The sequence below is a fragment of the Mustela nivalis genome (assembly GCF_964662115.1).
Source record: "Mustela nivalis genome assembly, chromosome: 16".
NCBI lineage: Eukaryota > Metazoa > Chordata > Mammalia > Carnivora > Mustelidae > Mustela > Mustela nivalis.
Window position 1 is genome coordinate 8,192,103 of NC_139035.1, and position 20,907 is coordinate 8,213,009.

Here is a 20,907-nt window from a genome sequence, read left to right on the forward strand (position 1 = left end):
TCAAAGGATTTAGAGTTGAATGCAGGTTGAGCTTTCTGTGACCTTGAATAATTCATTTGACTTCTCCAAATTTCAGAGGAGTAAGTCATCGAGTTGATCTACTCAAGGAATTGGTAGGATTAAATCTGAATGTTTTGGGACGCTTGGGTGGCTCAGTTGTTTAAGCAGCTGCCTTCGGCTGAGGTCATGATCCCAGCGTCCTGGGATCGAGTCCCACATGGTGGGCTCCTTGCTCAGCAGGGAGCCTGCTTCTCCCTCTGCCTGCCATTCTGTCTGCCTGTGCTCGTTTTCTCCCCCCTCTCTCTCTCTGATAAATAAATAAAATTAAATCTGAATGTTTTGAAAGGGCCTGAGATACTTGGTTTAGAGTGGACATTTAATAACTTTTAGCTCGAGGCTATTACTATTCTTACTCCTGGAAAAGAGAAGCCGCCAGCCAGATGGGGTAGATTTCTCGGGCCTCTGTATTAGTAAGGCTGACAGATTTGAATAGAAAGACTGGCTTCACTTTTGATTCATTAGCTTCAATGAACTTCGGCAAATTCCTTAATTTTCTGAATCTCATCTTTTTCAACTGAAAATTAATTCAATATAATTCGCCCTTCAAGGGGATGAAAAGAGAGAATGAATCTCACTCGGCCTGGCAGAGGACGTTAATCGAAGCGGGAGACTGAACAGTTCATCCTAATGTTGTGAGAGCTCTGTAGTTAGGGCTAAAGCAAGCACCCCCCGCCCCCTTTCTGAGCAGTCAGGAAGGCTTGTGAGACTTTTAGACTTTCTTCCTCTCTTTTTATTATTTTTCTTTCCTTTCTCCTGACTCGTTCTCATTAAATTTCGCATGTGTGGGAAGCTCTAGGAGAGCAGATGTCTTCTACCTAGACAGATTTTGAATCATTCCCCCCATGAACAGTACTTGCTGTGAGTTTGTTTGTTGTCTTCAGTTATGGTCCTTGGCTGCGCTGAGCCCCTGGGTCTGTTAGTTCAATCTGTCATTTATCATACTTAGTGAGCGCCCCCTATGGTCTACACATTTTTTCAGTTGGTTCCCTTGATAACAGTCCATGGCTAGCATCCTTCATTCTCGCACCTGTTCTGTAGCGAGTACCACTTTATACCATGTTCAGGACACTAGGGACTGCTTTAGCCTAAAGATTTCCATCAAGCTCTCCCAGCCTGGGTGTCCTTGTCTCTTGCTTGCCCCTGTCAAAGTTTAAAGGACTTACCTGATGTCGACGCCCTGGACACCCAGCAGTGTTGCAGCTGTCTGTGTTCCTTCTGTCTCCGCAACAGATGTGGATGGAGAAGCTCCTGCAGTGTAATGCTGACTTCCAGATGGTGGGCGTGGGGGAAAAGAAGGTGTGACAACAGGAGCGGAGGCCTCAGGAAGTGGGTGACAGGAGGGAGCAGACAGGTAGTGGGCAGAGGAAAGAAGTGATGGGTGGCAGAGAGAGGGAATCAGATGGAGGGAGTGTGATTTGTTACATGCTTATAATAGAAACTGACTTGGAATTTACAATTAGCAAGTGAATGTCTGCATATTTATTTCAGAAACCACCAATGTTAATATGTTTACCATAAGATATATCTTCACATGTAAGTATGATTTTTAGTAGCTGGTAATTAAAGTTCGCTGCTGTTGTGTGGTTCCAGAAAAGCTATAATTACCTTCATAATATGGATACTTAAGAACTTGAATTTTTTAAATTAGAGGTATAAATTAGTCTGTTTATTGGTTGCGTTTAACTTCTTTTGACTTTCATTTTGGGGTTTGGACTGCAATATACATTAGAATAGTTTGTAGCCTGGTATTAGTAAAAGTAATTTTATGTGCAAATTAGATTTTCAGCCAGTCTTTTGAGGATAAGAAGGACATGTAAACAGCCATAAGTCAAATGTACAATTCTTCACAGTCCCCGGAAAAGTTAATTAATATATCTACCATTTAATTAGAAAATCACTACCAGGGCTCATTTTTTTCATATGTGTCAACTTGAACTAGTTACATAATTCAAAGGCAATCTCGATTTTTATCACAAACATTGCGTTCTTACTGATTTCAGTTGTAAAACTGAATTCACACCCATGTCTGTGTACTACAGTAAATTTAAAATAATCTTTCCATTTTGTTTTGTTTTTTAAAGATTTTATTTATTCATTTGACAGCAAGAGAGGGAACACAATCAAGGGGAGTGGGAGGGGGAGAAGCAGGCTCCCCGCTGAGCAAGGAGCCCATTGTGGGGCTCATTCCTGGACCCTGGGATCACAACCTCAGCTGAAGGGAGATGCTTAGCCAACTGAGCCACCTAGGCGCCCCTAAAATACTCTTTAGAGTTTTGTTACGTGCTTTTGTTTAACAGATTAAAAACTGATCGATATGTCTGTGTTTCCCTCTCTAGGAAGGTAGCATTTCGTCTTCACTTTTAAAGCTGCCAATCCAAACAAGAAATTAAGAGTCTAAAAAATTTTGACTTCCTGTAGCAGAGTAAAATATCATTGCAAATAAAAGGCTGTAAAGGTTAAATCTAAGATCTAGAAAGCATTTCTCACCCTGAGAAGAAAAAGTAAGAAGCTGACATTCATAGAGTGGATAGCTCCTCCAAAAACCTGTTTATTCCAATGATCCAGTCATTTGTCAAACACTTGTGCCTCCTGAGGGACATGCCCTTGAGAAACTTGTAGTCTAAGGGAGGAAACAAGTAAACAGTGAGACAAGTGTATGGGGCGGGAAGTACACAGGCGTGGCACGTTGTGGTGTGATGGGGATATACGGAGGTGGTGGGGGCAGCGCATCCAGAGAGTCAAGATATTAAACCACCAGCACCGCGTGGGCAGCAATCCGTGCGAATGGATGCCAGCCGCCGACTGCAGGCATGGCTGTCCCAGTACAGAGTAGCGAATAGCAGCCCTGAGTGTGGGAAGGGGCTCCTGTTTTGTGCTGGGAGGGAGAGGTCGAAGAAACCTTCTCGAGGAGAGGGAATGATGGCTAAGAGGAGGAATGGGGGTAGCTAGGGAACAGGAGGGTGGGTGGGGTTTTTCAGGAAGTGTCAGAGCCGCCTCTGTTGGTGTTGGGAGGAGGGAAGTGGGATGCACAGAACCCCAGTTGTTCTCTCTAAAGATACCGCCCGCCTCTCCAGCTCTCCCATCGGGAACTTCTATCCTTCCATTTGGTTGAAGGGTTTAAGACTTCCCCGATTTCTTTTCTTTTCTTTTCTTTTCTTTTCTTTTCTTTTCTTTTCTTTTCTTTTCTTTTTTTTCTTTCTTTCTTTCTTTCTTTCTTTTTTGTAAGATTTAATCATTTTTAAGATTTATTGATTTGAGAGAGAGAGTGTGTGCACACGTGTGAGCTTTGGGGGAGGGGCAGAAGGAGAAGGAGAGGAGAGAATCTCAAGCAGGTTCCCTACTGAGCGGGAGCCCAATGTGGGGCTTGAACTAGGACCCTGAGATCATGACCTGAGCCAAAACCAACAGTGGGATGCCCAAATAACTGAGCTGCCCAGGTTCCCCAGACTTCTCTGATTCCTTGACATCGCCTCTGAAATTTATTCATATCTGTCCCTTCCACAACTTGTATAGATTGTCTGTCACCTTAAAGTTTCAACCCAAACTTTGGTCTTAACATCTTACATGTGATTCCCAAAATGAGGGTAGAGACCAGGGAATGAATGGGAAGGAAGTCATATTTAAGTCATGGAGGATGGGTGAGTTGAGGAAGTGGAGAAATGGGCATACCCAGTCCACAGAGAAATGGCTAAGAGTGAACCCAGTGACCATGCAGAGACTCCCATTAATTCAAGATTTTTTTTTAATATAATAGTATATTAGTCTCAGGTGTATAATATAATGATTCAACAGTTCTTTTTTTTTTTTTTTAAGATTTTATTTATTTATTTGACAGAGGGAAAGACAGATCACAAGTAGGCAGAGAGGCAGGCAGAGAGAGAGGGGGGAAGTAGGCTCCCCGCAGAGCAGAGAGCCCAATGTGGGCCTCAATCTCAGGGCCCCAGGACCCTGAGATCATGGCCTGAGCCGAAGGCAGAGAATTAACCCACTGAGCCTCCCAGGCGCCCCTGATTCAACGGATCTATACATTGCTCAGTGCTCATCAAGATAAGTGTGCTCTGAATCCCCTTCATCTATTTCACCCATCCTCCGCCAACCTCCCCTCTGGAGGGAGGCTGGTTCTCTGTATTTAAGAGTCTGTGTTTTTTCTTTGTTTCTTTGTCTCTCTCTTTTTTTTTTTCCCCTTTGTTTTGTTTCTTAAATTCCCCAAATGAGTGAAATCATATGATATTTTGTCTTTCTCTGATTTCTTTCACTTAGCATTACACTAAGTGAAATGTGTCCATGTTGTTGCTCATGGCAAATTCTCATTCTTTTTTATGGCTGAATAATCAATGTTCTTAATATTTATTGTGTCAGGGGCGCCTGGGTGGCTCAGTGGGTTAATTCTCTGCTTTTAGCTCAGGTCATGATCCCAGGGTCCTGGGATCAAGACCTGTATCGGGCTCTCTGCTCAGCAGGGAGCCTGCTCCCCCCCCCCCCCCGCCTGCTGCTCTGCCTACTTGTGATCTCTCTCTCTCTCTGTCAGATAAATAAATAAAATCTTTATATATGTGTATGTATATATATATATATATATATATATATATATATAGTGTCAAATGGCGTTATGGTTTAGGACTTCTATTTCTTCTTACAGATGTTGTCCCTGTCTCAAAACATTGCCCAACTGGAGGCCCAAGTTGAAAAGGTTACAAGAGAGAAGATTTCAGCTATTAATCAGCTTGAGGAAGTTCAAAACCAGCTTGCTTCCAAAGAAATGGATGTCACAAAGGTACAAAGTGAAATTTTAGTTCCTAATTTTTTCCTAATGTACAAAGCCCAGAAAGCAGTTTGGAGTGGAGAACTTTTGTTATTTAAGATAGTAAAGATCCACATAATGGTCATGAAGCCAGCATTTATTTATTGACAGGCCCTCTGATGGGTGCTGCAAAGGCAGAAGATGAATTAGACACAGATAATGTCCTGGAAGAACTAAATGTTAGTTCTTCTTCAGCTAAATGGCTGAGACAGACTTGTCAGTAAGCAAGTTTCATTACTTTAATCATTGAATATTTGATAAAACTTATGTTTCTAAATTAGACAGGAGAGATGTTAAACACCAGAGATTGCATGGGTTTGATCTCTACAGTGATAGTAAGATTTATTTACCACATGAAGAATGTGCTTAACATAAAAAATTCTCCACCTCCCATTCCTTTTCAACCTGGACTCTAAAATCAAAGCTCCAACATCAAGTGTCTTATTTTAATACTTTAAAATATCAGTGTCAAATAAAATTTTAAAATAAAATATCATGGTGTCTGCGCTATGGGCATTACAAGCTTGTAAACCAAAAACTGAAATGTTTAATAGTCTTTGCTGGTTACTCTAAGGTACATATTTATGGAACACTAAATTTCATGTAGATTTCAGCAATAAGTTGCCTTAAAAGTAAGAAACTAAATATAGGCATGCATGATGTAATAAATTCCATCGATTGATTTTTTTTACCAATTTACACAGATGATTTTGTTTGAAATGCATACCTTTTCATACTGCATTTTACTGGTCAGTATATCTTCCTAAATGTTGACATATTTGTAATGCCACTGTTGCTTTATGACTTAGTCATTAAACTTACCTTTAATTTATATACAGAAGAAACAAATCCTATATTTTCTTATTTTTCCCTTGAATTTCTGTAATTCTCCATTTGCTTTCCAAAATTCAAGCTAGCTAACATAAAAGTTTTAAAATACCATATGTTCCAATACCCTAAATGTGTTTGTGTGAAGGTAGGGGTAGAAGTAAGAGAATGGATATTGAGGGCTGGCCGTGGTTCATCCAGATTTATAGGAGAAAGCTGGTGGTGAGAGGGTCCAGTCCATTGTAGGGAGAGAACTTTCTGTTGGAACGTGTACAGTAAAGATGCTCCCTCTGTCTTTAGAACCTTCCACAAAGACTCAAGCTTTAGAAGCATTCCTGTGTGACACCAACCCTGAGATATCATTCTACTTCAATGTAATTTGCCAGTTTATTTTAGATAAACTTAAGGGTTATGGATTAACTTAGCAGGTGCTAAAGTGAAAATAGTAAGGCAAGGGAACTTTAAAAATAAAATTAAGGGATGAAATAATTTTAAATAAAACTGAATGCTTAGACATATAATAATAAGCAATAATTTTGTGTTGGTATTGGGTTTGAAACACAATGCCTGGGTAATTACTATTTTTTTGTTACTATCAATCGGGTTTTTTCCATTTCATTCATGTGTTTAAATCAAATAAATTGGAATAAGAATAAGAAAGCAAGCAAATTGGGGCCCTATTTTTTTTCTGTCATTCTTAATTTTAAACTTTATTTATCTTTAAAATTAATAACTTTTTGTAAATTACTATTTTTATTTTTTTCTGAAATGAGAAGCATCAGCTCTGACACATTCAAGGTATCTGAATTTCAAATCAATTTTTTTTTGTAATTTTATTCTTTTTCTAGCATTTTGAGGAGCACTGGGGAGAAAAACTTAGTTTTCTCTGTCTTGTCACTATAACCTTTAGACAAAGATTTGTTTATTTTTCCAAGTATATTTTATTTGAACACGGGAGATAAAGGTTTTGTAAGATTCTAATACCTCAGTAATGATAAAAACTAATTTCTGAAGTTCTAATCAGTTTTGGAGAAATCCCCAAATTGAAAAGTTTCAAGCAACTATAACCTTTGGATGATACACGATTTTTAAAAAGTCGTATTTGTAAATCAAAGACTGAATTAGCAGACTTGTGTGTTAATTAATCTCTCTGCAGGTTCTCAGTTATCTCAAAGGCTCATAATTTCTTTGTTTAGATTTATCTGCTGGTTGGATTTTCCAAATATATTTACCTATCTGTAGAGGCCCTGGATTGAAAAAGAAAATTGTATAAAGGATGAGACATGACACTCTTAAGATGCTATGTGTATTCATTATTTAATGATATGTTAAAATCATTTCACTTAAATGTGTATTTTCCTTTTATGTTGAATGCTACAGTTATTAATGGTTCCTGTCTGTGCCTTATATCGCACAGTGCTTAAGATTGACATTGTCTACAAGAATTACAGGAACTACTGCGTTCTACTATACACTTTAATAGCATACAGTCTCTTAGCAGAGAGAAAAATTCCTTTATAAATTTCCTTAAATAAAAGCCTAACTGATCAAATCTTTAAAGGAAAACTTTACTATATAAACTGTATATTTAAACCATAACAATTTGAATGGATAGTCACATAGCTTAATATTTTAATTAATGATTTTATCTATATAAAATGGAGACAATAATGCATTTTGAATGATAATATGCAATTGAAAATTATTTTATACAAAAAATCTTGGGCATATTACTTAAACTTCCCAGTTATACATTTCTTTATCATAATTTGAAATTGTTAAATTCATTAATACCTGATATTGCCTTCACATCTTAACAGAATACATTGAATATTCTAACGGAAAAGGCCGTTTTTAGGAAAGTTCTACTGTACTTTATGTGTATGACCTCTAGGGGGCACCAAAAGATCTGATTGCAGGCATGGCCTGGTAGATTCCCGCAGCTATTGATCTAGTTTTTACAATCTAACAGGTGTGTGGGGAAATGCGCTATCAGTTGAATAGAACCAAAATGGAGAAGGATGAGGCAGAGAAGGAACACAGAGAGTACAGAACAAAAACTAAAAGGGATCTTGAAATTAAAGATGAGGTAAGAGATGACAAGTGTAACTACAACGATTAAAGACATAATTAAAGATGTAAGTTATTTATTTCTATTATATTGCTTCTAACTAATGGAACAATCCCGTTTATACTATTAAAAGAATTTCATTTATACTTGCCTAAAATTATCACCTTTCACATGAAATGGTGAGAATACAACTGCCTGCATATAAAATCCCAATCTGACAGGTCATAAATATACATTTGGATATGTGTATCTATTACTTACAAAAGTAAAAAAAAAAAAATGTACTAATGCACAGTTTGAACCTAAAATACGTACATAAAGTTCTTGAAAGATGCCAACTTGAATCCAATTTTAAGTGAAAAAGTTTAAAATTTGTAAGATGAGATGAGTTGATATGTAAATATGTCAATCAAATTGATTGTTGGCAGAGCGAAACCAGTTTTAACTAAGATAACCATGAATACGTTTGCTCAAGAAGCCTTAAATACAGGGAAATTAGAAATGTTAGGGGGAAATGCTGCTTACTTCCATTTCAGTTGAACAGATGTTTTATGTTATATCTTTGTTGAGATCGTGTAGCTACTCCAATTTTAATTAATGACATGGATAAAGTTTTGAGAGAGGCAGTTCTAATAGACCCACTTTGGGTTTGCTACTTTTGTATGACAGTGTAGAACATTGAAGGTTTTCATTCTTAATGTTCAATGGAAGCAGATTGATAAATCTGTTCAGTAAAATGAGTTCTCGGTGTCAGTATTTTTTTTTAAAAAACCACAATTTATAAGTAGGTAAACTTTAAAGTATTTTTTTTTCAAATGTATTTCTAGTTCATAGCTTTTACCATGCTTTCCAGCATCTTTTCCCTTTCAACCCAGTGAACTCTCTATGCAGATGATGTAAAGATGATTGGGGAAAGTATTAAAAATGAAAGTGATAATGAGATTTAGTACTTGAAAAAGTTTTTCAAGTCGTAGCTGAAATCCCTGGCACTAAATTAACATCTGAACAACCAGAATCAGATTCTGCTTTTGTACCACTATATTCAGAGTGTTATGGGTCTTAATTTTGAGAATTTTCATTATTAACGTATGCAGATGATGAAACTGTTTTGTTGCATCCAGCTGGGGGCGTGCCTGATAGTGGAATTGAAAATGCTCCATCAGCAGCGGAAGGTCTAGCACTACCAAACCAAACAGAACTTTCCTTTCCTGACATATTATGGCTTTTTTTTTCTTTAAAGGTTATCTTGGTATGCTCACCAGGCATTCTTACATGCTTTTGTATTATTCTATAATGTCTGCCCAACATAACAACTTGAACTAATTGGAAAAAAAAAATAAGACTATCTGAGTTATTTAAAATTACAGGATAATGTTCTAGGGAGACAAAACAAGGGCAGAATAATAAGGTTATCGTATCACTTGTAAATGAATAACGTGTAGACGTATTTGTAATATCTGTCTTTCAGAGCTCTAACTCCTTGCAACAATTAACCAATAATGATGCGGAGGCCAAAGTAGCAGGATTTTTAAAGAAGGCTTTTTTATTTGTAAACATTTCCTGCTTCCTAGTCAAACATTAGCAGTTCTATAATGATTTCTAGTGTTGCTTTTCGATAAAGATGTGCCTTCTTAGGAGGTCACAGTGGGTAGGAATAAAACCTTGGAATGGTTATAAGGGGTTTGTGATGGGATGTCCTTGTTACCATTTTCTCTGGGACAGAATGTAGGGAAATCTTAGAGGTGCTCTTTGTAACTATTTTGTACTGAACAGGCAGCTTCAGAAAAGAAAGTGGTGGTGTCTCGTTCCGTGCATGATCTGGAGGAGCAAAGCAGCAATTGTTCTTTGGTCTTTCAGCCATGACCTGACCTTCTGTCTCTAAGACCAAAGAGCTGCTTTGCTTGGCCACCATCTGCACTCAAGAGAGAAATTTACATTCAACTTCTCAAAGCTGTGCATGTTGAGCATTTATTGGAAATACTTATAGTAATAGACAGCGTATTTAACTTTTAAAGTGTTGCACATCGTGCAATTCAGCCTAACAAGAAGGCCATCTCCTGGTGTACAGACAAAGCGTTCCTTGTAATATAGTCATTTTGTTCATATTTTTGTTAATCTGGCTTCTCGATACGTCTCTAAAGTAGGTGGGAAACTGTGAGATTGGAATGTGGTAAGAACAAGAGCTTTTTTGATGTATACAAAACAGGGCAAATGGTTGACCACCAAAATCATTTTCTTTGTGACCCAAGCCTTGACTCTGGCATAATTAGAAGGAAGGGTTAGGGGAGGAACAATAGCGATTCCTTCCTCCCACTTTCTCCTTTTCTTCTTTATATTGTGTCAGGAGCCCATGGGCAGATTATCCTTCCCATCAACTCCTTTGTATCTTCAGCGGAGAGCGCTCCTGCCAGTCTGAGAGAACGCTTCTTGCACAAAAAAAAAAAAAGAAAGAAAAAAGAAAAAAAAAGAAGACATTTGGTATGGAGGAGAATGAAAAATCTGTGCCCTAGTTTTTATTTGAAAATTTTCTGTAGGCAACAGGTACACACACACATACACACACGGAGTCCATTATGGGAGTTGAAAACATATTTAAAAAAATGTCATAATGAGTTCCCACACATCCATCACCTAGGTTCATCATTTTGCCAGTCCTGTTCTAGCTCACATGCTTTCTCTCCTCCTTCCTCTCCTCTGTCACTGTCTGTTTCTTCATCTTCTCTTCCACAGCCTGTTCATCTGTCTCCTTCTTCTGTTGCTCCTTTTGCTGAAGCGTTTGAGACAGATCTCAGACATGATGTTATTTCACCCGTGAACCCCTCAGCCTGTGTCTCTGAAGGATTTTTTTTTTTTTTTTGTAATCGCTATGTCGTTGTCACCCCTGACAATACTAACAATACTTCTTTAAAATCTCGTCCTGCCCGGCCCGTATTCAGGCTTATTCTGACCATCTCTGTGGTGCCCCTTTCACAGCTGGTTTATCCAAACTCGACACGCGGGTGTGTTTTGTATGTCAGAATGTTATGGGTTTATCTTCTTTAATAGGGAATAAGAGGATATCCCAGCAAAATTTCAACTTTATTATCTGTTGGTGTCCTATTAAGTTTCGTACATACGTGTTGGCTGTGCCTTATACAAGGTGACTCGTCCGTCATCGTTCTGAAGAAATAAGAATTCCTCCTCCAGCAGCTGCGTGAGGGAGGGGGCCCCATGCGGCAGCCCCGGTCAGCAGATCCCGTTAGAGTCGGAAACCCACAGTTCATGATTAACTTCCGACCCTTACGTTTAAGGTTGGGGAATGCTGGGGAAGCCCTCTTACATAGTGCTGCCTAAGTGGAAGTTTCCTTGTCACCTTCCCTTCTAGTACATGAATCTCAGAAAGTGATTCTTGAGAGCACAGAGGGTTGAGCAGGGCATCGTGTAAAAGGCGAATGCAGGGGCCTGTGTCCAAAATGCAGGAAGAACGTGCTGCTAGAGGTATTACAATGTAAAACATTGTCCTTTCTTCTAGAATGTCTCTCTCTGTCTCTCCCTCCCTTCCCTTTTTTCTCTCCCTCTTGCCCAGTATTTGCTGTTTGACTTCAGACCACCTCCCGCACAGGCATGCTCGTGGGGCCCGGTGGGCCTGGTGGGGCCCGGTGGGCCTGGTGGGGCCCGGGTCAGGAAGGGCAGAGACTCCGTGCTGGATCTCCCGAGCGTGCGGCAGTGATGGCAGCTGGAGGCAGGGATGGTCACCACCGTGTCCTGGGCTGTCTGTCAGGGGTGACACACTCAACCTAATCTTCCCCAGGCTCGGATCCGGGCTCCTCCCAGAGGCAGAGGGCAACAGCAGAACAGAACCCGTCCCTCCCCGCCCTCACACTGCCAAGACCTGGTTCTACCCGAGGCAGAGGGCGGCCAGATCCCCAGGGCTGGGCCAGAAGAGGCAGCGGCAGGGGACAGTGTCGGAGTCTCAGGGCTGCTGGGAGGTGGTGAAGAGAGAAGACCACAGCTATGAAGGCGGTGGCGGGGGGGGGGGGGTGTCCCACTGGCCCATCAGACATCTCTGACAAAGCACACAGGCCAATAATCAATCATTACAGATGTCAAGATGTCGACCACAGAGCAGTAGACAGCAGAGCCCAGCACCCTTCTAAACACAGAGCTCTGGACGACTGCCCCGGCCACACGCCCGCGATGCTGCCAAGGCCATGGGGGTGGGCAGGCGCTTCAGGTAGATACACACCCACTTACACGTATGGTTGTGCACAAGTGTTTAGCACGCCCATATGCCCCACACCCATAAGAGGGGGCTGCCCAACTGCACCTCAGGGGCCGGTCTGACCCGCTGCCTGCTTTTACGAATAAAGCTGTTTTAGAACCCAGCTCTTTCCGTTCACGCATGAGCTGTCGATGGCTGCTTCCCTCCGCACAGTTGAGCTGTGGCAGTGACCCCATCCCCGGAGCCCAGTGACTGCAGTATTTACTGTCTGAGCTTTTGTAGAAGTTTGTCTCCCCTGCCCCGGGTACAGAAATAGAACTGGATGGCTTGAGGTTCTCGTGCCTTACTGGAAGGCGGGGCTCTTTGAGTTTGGAGACTCATCAGTCTCAGGTGGTAACTTAATGGTTTCAGAGTATTTTGCAGTATGGTGCACGGCCTCACCCCTGGTCTCTTAGCCGTAGCATTGCCACGTGAGTGTGCGGCAGGTTAGAATGTCGTTACCGTAGTCGTGGCCTATGGCTTAGTAATGGCTTAGATGAAAGGGGCTCCTGGGTGGCTCAGTCGGCTAAGTGTCTGCCTTGGGCTCAGGTCATGACCTCATGGTCCTGGGATCCAGCCCTGTGTCAGGCTCCCTGCTCAGCAGGAAGCCTGCTCTCCACGCCCCTGCCCTGCCGCTCGTGCTCCCTCACCCTCTCTGTCTCACTCTCAAATAAATACATAAATAAATATTTAAAAATAAATAATGGTTTAGATGAGAGTGTAAATATAAATATAAAATTTATTTTGCGGTACAGTTTGAGTTGGGAAAAAAATTTTCAAGAGACAGGAAGACTTTTTTTTTTAAACCCAGCATTGCACGAGTTATTACTTTGGAGTTGTGGCTACAATTGAGCAGGAAGCATTGAGGTACGGACGTCCTGGAGCAAACCAAATAAGTAGATCTGAAGGTTTTGGCTGGAACAATCAGGGTAGGAAAGAATCGGAGCTCCCGTCTACGGCAGTAGGATTCGGCACTTTGGTACTGAAGTCCCACACGGACTCTAGCAACACGGGAATTATTTCTGAAGTTCACTAGAATGAATGAGATTGTTGGAAGAAGCGCATCTGTTTTGTGAAAGGATGAGAAGAAGCCTTGCAAGTCCTAAAGGGAGAGCCTACTGAAGGCCAGAGAAACAAAAGCAATAAAGAAAACATGAAGAATTGTACCTTTTTACTTAGAGAAGTCTAACACATCGCTGTGCTGTCTTCAAGCACTTGACAGATTCTTTGAAGGAGAAAGTTAAACACCTGCTCTAGATCTTCCGTGTGGGCGGAAGGAATAAGAACAAAGCAGTGTAACCACAGCCCCTGGAAATCCCAGTAGCCTGGAGGAAGAACTTTCTGACAGGGAGATGGAAGGAGATCGCAGCAACAGGCCATGGAACTTTCTTCCCTGAAATCGCTAGTTTCAGACAAAAATGGCAGGATGCCAAAGGCCCAGCTCGCGGACCTGCGAGGTCCACCGTCTCCCACTGGACCGTGGAAGCACCTTCAGAATATCTCAGGCTCCCTGTTCCAGCGGCCAGGCGTGGCATCCGTCTTTTCTACTTGCAGTTTCGCACCTCCACATTAAAGCAGAATCCTCCTCGGCTCTGCCCTGCTCCGTGTCTGTAATGCCTTGTGCTCTCGTCAGAAGGCTTCGGGAGAATGTACTGAGAGAATGGATGACTTCTGGAGAGCCAGACTCGAGAGACTTTTCAACTACCACCTGCAGTCGCACTTCTGCCTCTAAAAACTGACTGGGAGAGGGGCCACTTGGGCATGCCGTTAGCACATGTAATCACTCGGTCCTGGTGATGACAGAGTTGCTCGCCACTGTTCTTCACACCCTCTTCCGCTGCTGGAAGCTTAGCGCATCCCGCTCCCTGCTCCCCGCTCAGGCAGCGGCCCTGCACGCGCGCGGGCCCGGCCTCCCCAGACCGGTGGCGGAGGCGCCGTGGGGGTGCTAGCTGGGAGACCCGGGTCCTGCCCTGAGGGAGTTTATATTCTAGCGGAGGAGACAGGGTACACATTTGAACATGCCTACAAAAGACTTGCAAAGCAGCATATCGACAAGTGCAAATTAATGTAGTGTGAAGTTCATGCTGGCTCTGGCCCATGAGAGTCAGAATCTGCTTCCATGTGTGTGATGCAATAAAGCTTTTTTTTTTTTTTTTTTTATAGCATCTTCCCTAAGTACGCCCTAAAGCATTGTTCAGATAAATTTGTGTTCTTATCACAGCCTAACCAAGAATTCTGAGCAAATTCTTCAGCCTGGCGTGCGTCTAATAAATCAGCCTCTTTTGTCCCGGCCCTGCACGATGCTGCTTGAATGGGACAAATGGGATTATGTAAATAAAAATATCTTCGTTTAATAAAAGATTAGTGAACCTCTCATTTTTCTCCAACGCCAGGCAAAGTTAATGTCTTCATTCTAAACCACAGTTATGTCAGTAAAGTCACAAAATGAGCAGTGAAAAAGTAAGTTCCCTTTTCCTTTCTTTCTTTTTTTTTTTAAAGGAACAGTTCCAAATCACTCCAGTGAATAATACCAAGTTGGAGATTGTTGGGGCATTTAGCGTTTGGTGACTTAGTTAATGATTTGGGCCGAGGTTTTAGGTAGCAGTATGTACCGTCATTCACAAAAACACAGTAGAAATTCAAACACTCAAAAAAGAGTCATTCGGTTCTCCAGGAAACATGGTAATGCTGTTCACCATAATGATGTATTTTTAAAAAATCAAATGTGTAAGCAGAAACAATATATCTGAAGATAGCAATTTAGGGCGATTTAGAGAGAAGGGCGCAAGCAGGACATAAAGCAAGCCCATTCAGAAAGCATATGCCTTATGGGGTAAACATTTAGAAAGAAATGTTTGCTTTTGGAGAAGACGATAAAGCTGTAAACTGAACTCAAGGAGTCTTTGCTATATTTTCAGTTTCACTGAGTGATCTAGATTTTGGTCCTTAAAATTTTTTGTGTGTGTGCTTCCTTTGACATTGAATGTTGGACTCACAGACGTACCCGCCATTCTCACAGAGCACCTTCTTGGGAACCGACTCTACGACTGTGGTAGCGACCAGGTGGCCCGTGGCTCCGCATGTGTCCATGCGGGGCAGCAAACTAGAAGGCAGTAGACAGAGGACAACTCCATGTGCTTTTTTTTTTTTTTTTAGCAATCCAGAAGTATTAGTAGTGATATCCAGCATAAATATTACTAATTACTATAGATGTATACACTTTAAAATAATATTTATTATATGAACATAAGTATATGCACAGAAGCCAATAATTCCATCACCCAATAGAACGAATTGTTTTCATTTTTCTGTTTTACCTTCTACATTTTGTCCATATGCATATATGATATTTGCAATTAGTAAACACAGCCCAGGTATAATTTTGGTTTTTGCTTGTTTCTCATAACTCTACCTCCAGCGTTTTCATGTGTTGTGCCTATTCCTCATAGTGATCACTTTAATACGGCCAGTTACATGTATTTTTTTTAAGATTTTATTTATTTATTCGACAGATCACAAGAGGCAGAGAGGCAGGCAAGGAGAGGGGGTGGGGGAAGTAGGTTCCTCACCAAGCAGAGAGCCCGATGCGGGGCTCCATCCCAGGACCCTGGGATCATGACCCAAGCCGAAGGCAGAGGCTTTAACCCACTGAGCCACCCAGGTGCCCCCATTTACATGTATTTTAAAGGAAAGAATAAGAAGTCAGGTTTGGAATAGAACAGACACTGTTACAAATTCAGAATTTTTTACCCTAAACTTCACTTGTTGCTTTATTTTTTTTTTAAAGATTTTATTTATTGATTTGACAGAGAGATCACAAGTAGGCAGAGAGGCATGTAGAGAGAGGAGGAAGCAGGCTCCCTGCCGAGCAGAGAGCCCGATGCGGAACTCGATCCCAGGACCCTGAGATCATGACCTGAGCCGAACGCAGAGGCTTAACCCACTGAGCCACCCAGGCGCCCCACTTGTTGCTTTAATTCAACAATCATGTATCCCATGCACCATGTTGGCCTAGAATGGGCTTCTGATTTCTGTTCTTAAAGAAGGGAAGGTATAAGACAAGTATGCAAACAAATACATGTCCCAGAGATCCCAGTAACTGTAATTAGCAAACTTTACAAGGGTACGAGGATTTAGAAGAGGGGGAGCTGGCATCTTTGGAGGGCGGGTAGGATGTTGCCCAGCAGGGATGAGAGGGAGACATTCTGGTTGGGAGGTCTAATGTGGCAACTTGACCAAAGGACGGGGCAGGGCTGCGGTTGGGATTTGAGAAAGGAGGATGCAGGGAGCCTGAGTGACTCAGTGGGTTAAAGCTTCTGCCTTTGCCTCGGGTCATGATCCCAGGGTCCTGGGATTGAGCCCCAAGTCAGGCTCTCTGCTCAGCAGGGAGCCTGCTTCCCCCCTCCTCTCTCTCTGCCTGCCTCTCTGCCTACTTGTGATCTCTGTCTGTCAAATAAATAAAATTAAAAAAAAAAAAAAAAGAAGAAAGGAGGATGCATTCAAGGAACACATGTGTCTTTTGATTCCATAGTATGCTCGTGTAACAGACCTCAATACCTCCAATGCCACGGCTCCATTATAAAAGATTTCCCATAGAAAACAGGCTGCTTTCTGTAAGGTTCAGAATCCCAGGGTAATCACCTGTTACATAACATACCGCACACCCTGCCGTCAGGCACCGAAATCCTACTGTATCCGCAGAATGTTTGCATAAGTTTTTCATTTCCTCTGTAGTATTTTCTACATGAGGTAATAATTTTAAGATGTTCAAATTTCAGATAGTAACAATAAAATGTCATTTTGTAAATAATTTTAGAATCGAGTAGCATTAGTTTTTAGGAATAAAGAATTCACAGTTACCTTAATGATTTGTAGAAGATTTCTGCAAAATTCAGGGTACAGGGTTTTGCTTTACCTAGAGACTGTGAGTCCAAAGACTCGACTTCTTGATTTGGCTTTTTGGCTGTCTTCCTGAGCAAACGTCTCAAGAGCCTTACCTTCTTTCCCAGGAAGCGGAAACCTTGGAGAAATGATAGCTAAGATTTTTCTTTAGCTCAAAATTCCTGTGTTTCCGGAAACATAGGAAATATTTCTCTGCCCCTCTTAATGATGAATTAAGTATTAATAAAATCAATATAAATTGCATGGAGTCTCAAGTGTCATTTCAGATTTTCCAGTTGTTCACCTGATTTGATAAGGGTGAAATTTTATTGTCATCAATTTTAGATCACATTATTTTCATTATGATTAATAATAGAACAATAAAATGACTAGCCTTTTAAACGGTTGAATTTAATTACAAGATAGGCTTTAATTTGCAATAAGGATTAAAGCCCGACTCTGAATTAAGAATGAAATTCTAGGGGCGCCTGGGTGGCTCGGTGGGTTAAGCCTCTGCCTTCGGCCCAGGTCAAGATCCCAGGGTCCTGGGATTGAGCCCCACATCAGGCTCTCTGCTCAGCAGGAAGCCTGCTTCCCTTTCTCTCTCTCTGCCTGTCTCTCTGCCTACTTGTGATCTCTCTCTCTGTCAAACAAATAAATAAAATCTTTAAAAACAGAAAAAAAAAAGAATGAAATTTTACTGGAAGCATTTTAGGCCACAGCAAACTGTTTTAAGGAAGTATTTTAGAGGAATAGCCAGCCTTCCCCAAACCCATGGAATTACATATCCCCAGCCAGAGTTTCCCTGTGAATGCATGATCCACAGGATGGCAGGGTCTTCTCCTGTTAGAGACCCGTGATTCTAACAGTTAATCCTTCCCCTTAAGACTTGCACTTGGTGCTCTCGTAAGTGCAGTGATGGAAGGAAATGCTGTGGTTAGAATAAGATCATGTTCAGTTTCTGTGTTTTGATTTTTTTTTAGTCATCAAAATGAAAACATTTTTTTTTTTTAATTCTCTTAGAGGTTTTACATATCCCTGGAATATTTCCCTGGCCCTCATTGGAGTCTGGTATGAAAGACTGCCCTAGACAGAGATTCTAGATATAGCTGACTGTTAATGAATTGCCAGGTGTCTAGGTTTTTTTCCTCTTGTTCTCGTTAACAGTTGGTCAAAGTAATTTAACCCTTTTTGGTGTTGGCATCTGTTTTTAAGTAGATCAGCTGCAGTTACATTTCATTTTTAGGGAAAAAACAAGTAAGCAGCAGTGTCTCTACTTCTGGCCTGCCTTCTGCTCTCCCAATGAGGAGTGGAAAATTGCTCTTTGTGTCAAATCTCTCTACTTACAACTGAAGTTCTGATGTTCATTCTGTCTCTGTCTCTCTCTCTCTCCATGGCAATAACTCATGCAAACGACAGCATTAGCCTGGCTTTGGAAATCCTAAGTCAAGCTGTGGTTGAAAGTTCGACGGAAGTGCAAGGGAGTGTGCCTGTCTACTTAGAATGGCAGCTAAGGAAAACAGGGAGGTAAACACCTCCATGAACTGGAAAGAATTGTTCCACTTGAAAGATTGTCTCACCGTTGCAAGTACTGCCTTTTCACTTGGAATCCTCTTTCACTTGCTCAGAATTTCATGCACAGACCTCTGAATTCACTCGGGGGCATCTGGGCGGCTTAGTCTGTTGGGCATCTGATACTAGGTTTTGGCTCAGGTCATGATCTCATGGGTCATGGGATTGAGCCCCATGTTGGGCTCTGTGCTCAGTGGGGAGTCTGCTTGGGATTCTCTCTCTCCCTCTCACCCTCCTTTCCACTTGTGCTCTCCCTCTCTCAAATAAATTTTTAAATTTTTTTTTAAAAAAAGCAGTATGAATTCACTCATACCAAGAGGTAATGGTCAGATCCTAATTTGAGTTAGAAACTTTAGGATGTTGTATTCAAGTTGTGTCTACACTTAAGGTTATTTTAGAATCATAGGACTGGGTCATCATTTCTTTCTTAACTCACTGAAGGTCCACTATGTATACATGATTGAAGCCATAGAGGTTTTTATAGCAAGAACCAGATATGGTTTCATCTGAGGGGGGAATTAAGATGATGGATCAGATACCTACATATGCCTATATTTTAAAATCTATGTGTGGATATTTATCTTTGTGTGTATCTTACTAATATGTTGTACAAGAGGTATGACTAGCTGATGACTTTTCTTGAGCGGAGTCTGAGGTCTTAAGACTCTAAATGCTGAATTTAGGAGACCTTAGACTAACTTCATCATCCAGAACAGAAGGGAGGACCCTAGAGTTTTCTCAGCCATAAAAACAAGAAGAGAAAAGAGGAGTGGAGGGTAAGAGGAGAAAAAACTGGAGGAGAAAAAGAGGAAGATTTTAGAAACCATTCTAAAGACATTTACATAGAAAACAACTGGGCTTTTGCCTCTACATATTCTGCTTCCCACTAGACTAACTCAGAGAAGGCAAATATGACCACAGATCCATCATTATGTTCCATCAGTATTTTCAGGAGGGATCCATGAAAATAAGATTTTTTTTTTTTTTTGAAAACTGTAATTGCGATTATAACCTCCTCCTCCCCACATCCCTGCCCCAAACCGTTACGGGTCATTAGGAGTAATTTGATAGAGCTTGGCATTTTTCAGAAGATGCTTTCTGATCACAGAGCCATACAATTCACGGAGGTGGTTGTTTTCTTTAGTCTCTCTCCTCTCATTGGCCGCATATGCAGAATCAGAGTGGGGGCCTTGGGTCATAAGGAGCAATGGTTTGGTGGGCACTGAGAACCAGAAAGTTTGTAATGATTCGGTCTGTCCCCTTCATGTTGTCGATGATTAGACAGCAGGCGAGGAGAGAATGATTACCTCATTTTTAGGTACTCATTTGCTTAATTAATAGTTATTGGTAAACTATTACATGTCACTCACAATTAGGTACTGATTTTGCAATGAGATATGCTTAAAATGAAATATGTATGTTGCTCAAACAACTCTTATAGTCTGGCAAGGAGGTGAAAATGTGACGAGAGGCCTCAGTGTAAGTGGCTTCCTGTGGTGGGACAGAGTTCACAAAAGACCCTACTCAACTGCCAATTTTCCACAAGGAAAAGAAAATTCAAGAGGGGAAAGAATAGTTTTTCAACAAATGGTGCTGGGCAAACTGGATATCCACACAGGAAAGAATGAACTTGGCTTGCTACCTTGTACCATATACAAGTGAAGACCTAAAGTAAGAGCTAAATTTTTAAAACTCTTGGGAGACAACAGAGGCATAAATCCCTTTGAGCTTGGTCTAGATAGTGGTTTCTTAGATCTGACACCAAAAGTACAAGCAATAGAAGAATGAAAAATAGATAAATTGGATGTCATCAAAATAGGAAACTTTTGTGCTTCAAAGGACACCGGCAAGAAAGTGGAAAGATAGACCCCACCATGAGAGATCATATTTACAAATAATGTAGCTTCTAAGAGATTTGTAACTGGGACTTATAAAGCATGCTTAAATTTTAATAAAAAAAAAAAAAGACAACCCAATTTAAAAACAGGCAAAGAATCTTTTTATTTGAAGAGTTTTTGAGAGAGAAAGAGTGTATAGGTGGGAGGGAAGGGCAAAAGGAGAGGGAGAAACAGACCAGACTCCCCGCTGAGCAGAGAACCCAATGTGGGGCTCCATCCCAACACCCCAAGATCGTGACCTGAGCTGAAGACAGACTCTTAAACAGCTAAACTACCCAGGTACCCCAAGCAAAGTATCTTAACAGATGTTTCTTCAAAGAAGATGGGCAGATAGCAGAAAAAGCATGTGAAAAGTTGCTCATCATCATTAACTATCAGAGAAATGCAAATCCAAATCAAAATGAGATACTACTTCATACCTACTAAAATGGCTAAAATCAAGAGGACAGATAATAACAAGTGTTGGCAAGGATATGGAGAAATTAGAGCCTCATAAATTGCTAGTAGGATTGTAAAGTAGTGTAGCTGCTTTGGAAAAAAGTCTGGCAGTTTCTCC

The 20,907-nt window shown here is 41.1% G+C and overlaps 1 protein-coding gene across 13 annotated transcripts in view; it reads left to right on the forward strand.

Annotated features, from left to right (window-relative positions):
* Window positions 1-20,907, forward strand: part of SDCCAG8 (SHH signaling and ciliogenesis regulator SDCCAG8) — a 229,160-nt gene that overhangs the window by 70,729 nt on the left and 137,524 nt on the right. For 9 of the 13 annotated variants that reach the window (XM_082702251.1, XM_082702254.1, XM_082702244.1 and 6 more), the window contains 2 exons: window positions 4,700-4,834; window positions 7,662-7,778. The exons of 2 other annotated variants lie outside the window; for them this stretch is intronic. In XM_082702251.1, the coding sequence (XP_082558377.1) occupies window positions 4,700-4,834; window positions 7,662-7,778 (252 nt within the window). The remainder of the gene's footprint in view (window positions 1-4,699; window positions 4,835-7,661; window positions 7,779-20,907) is intronic. 2 more of the 13 variants (XM_082702252.1, XM_082702255.1) reach the window with 1 other exon arrangement.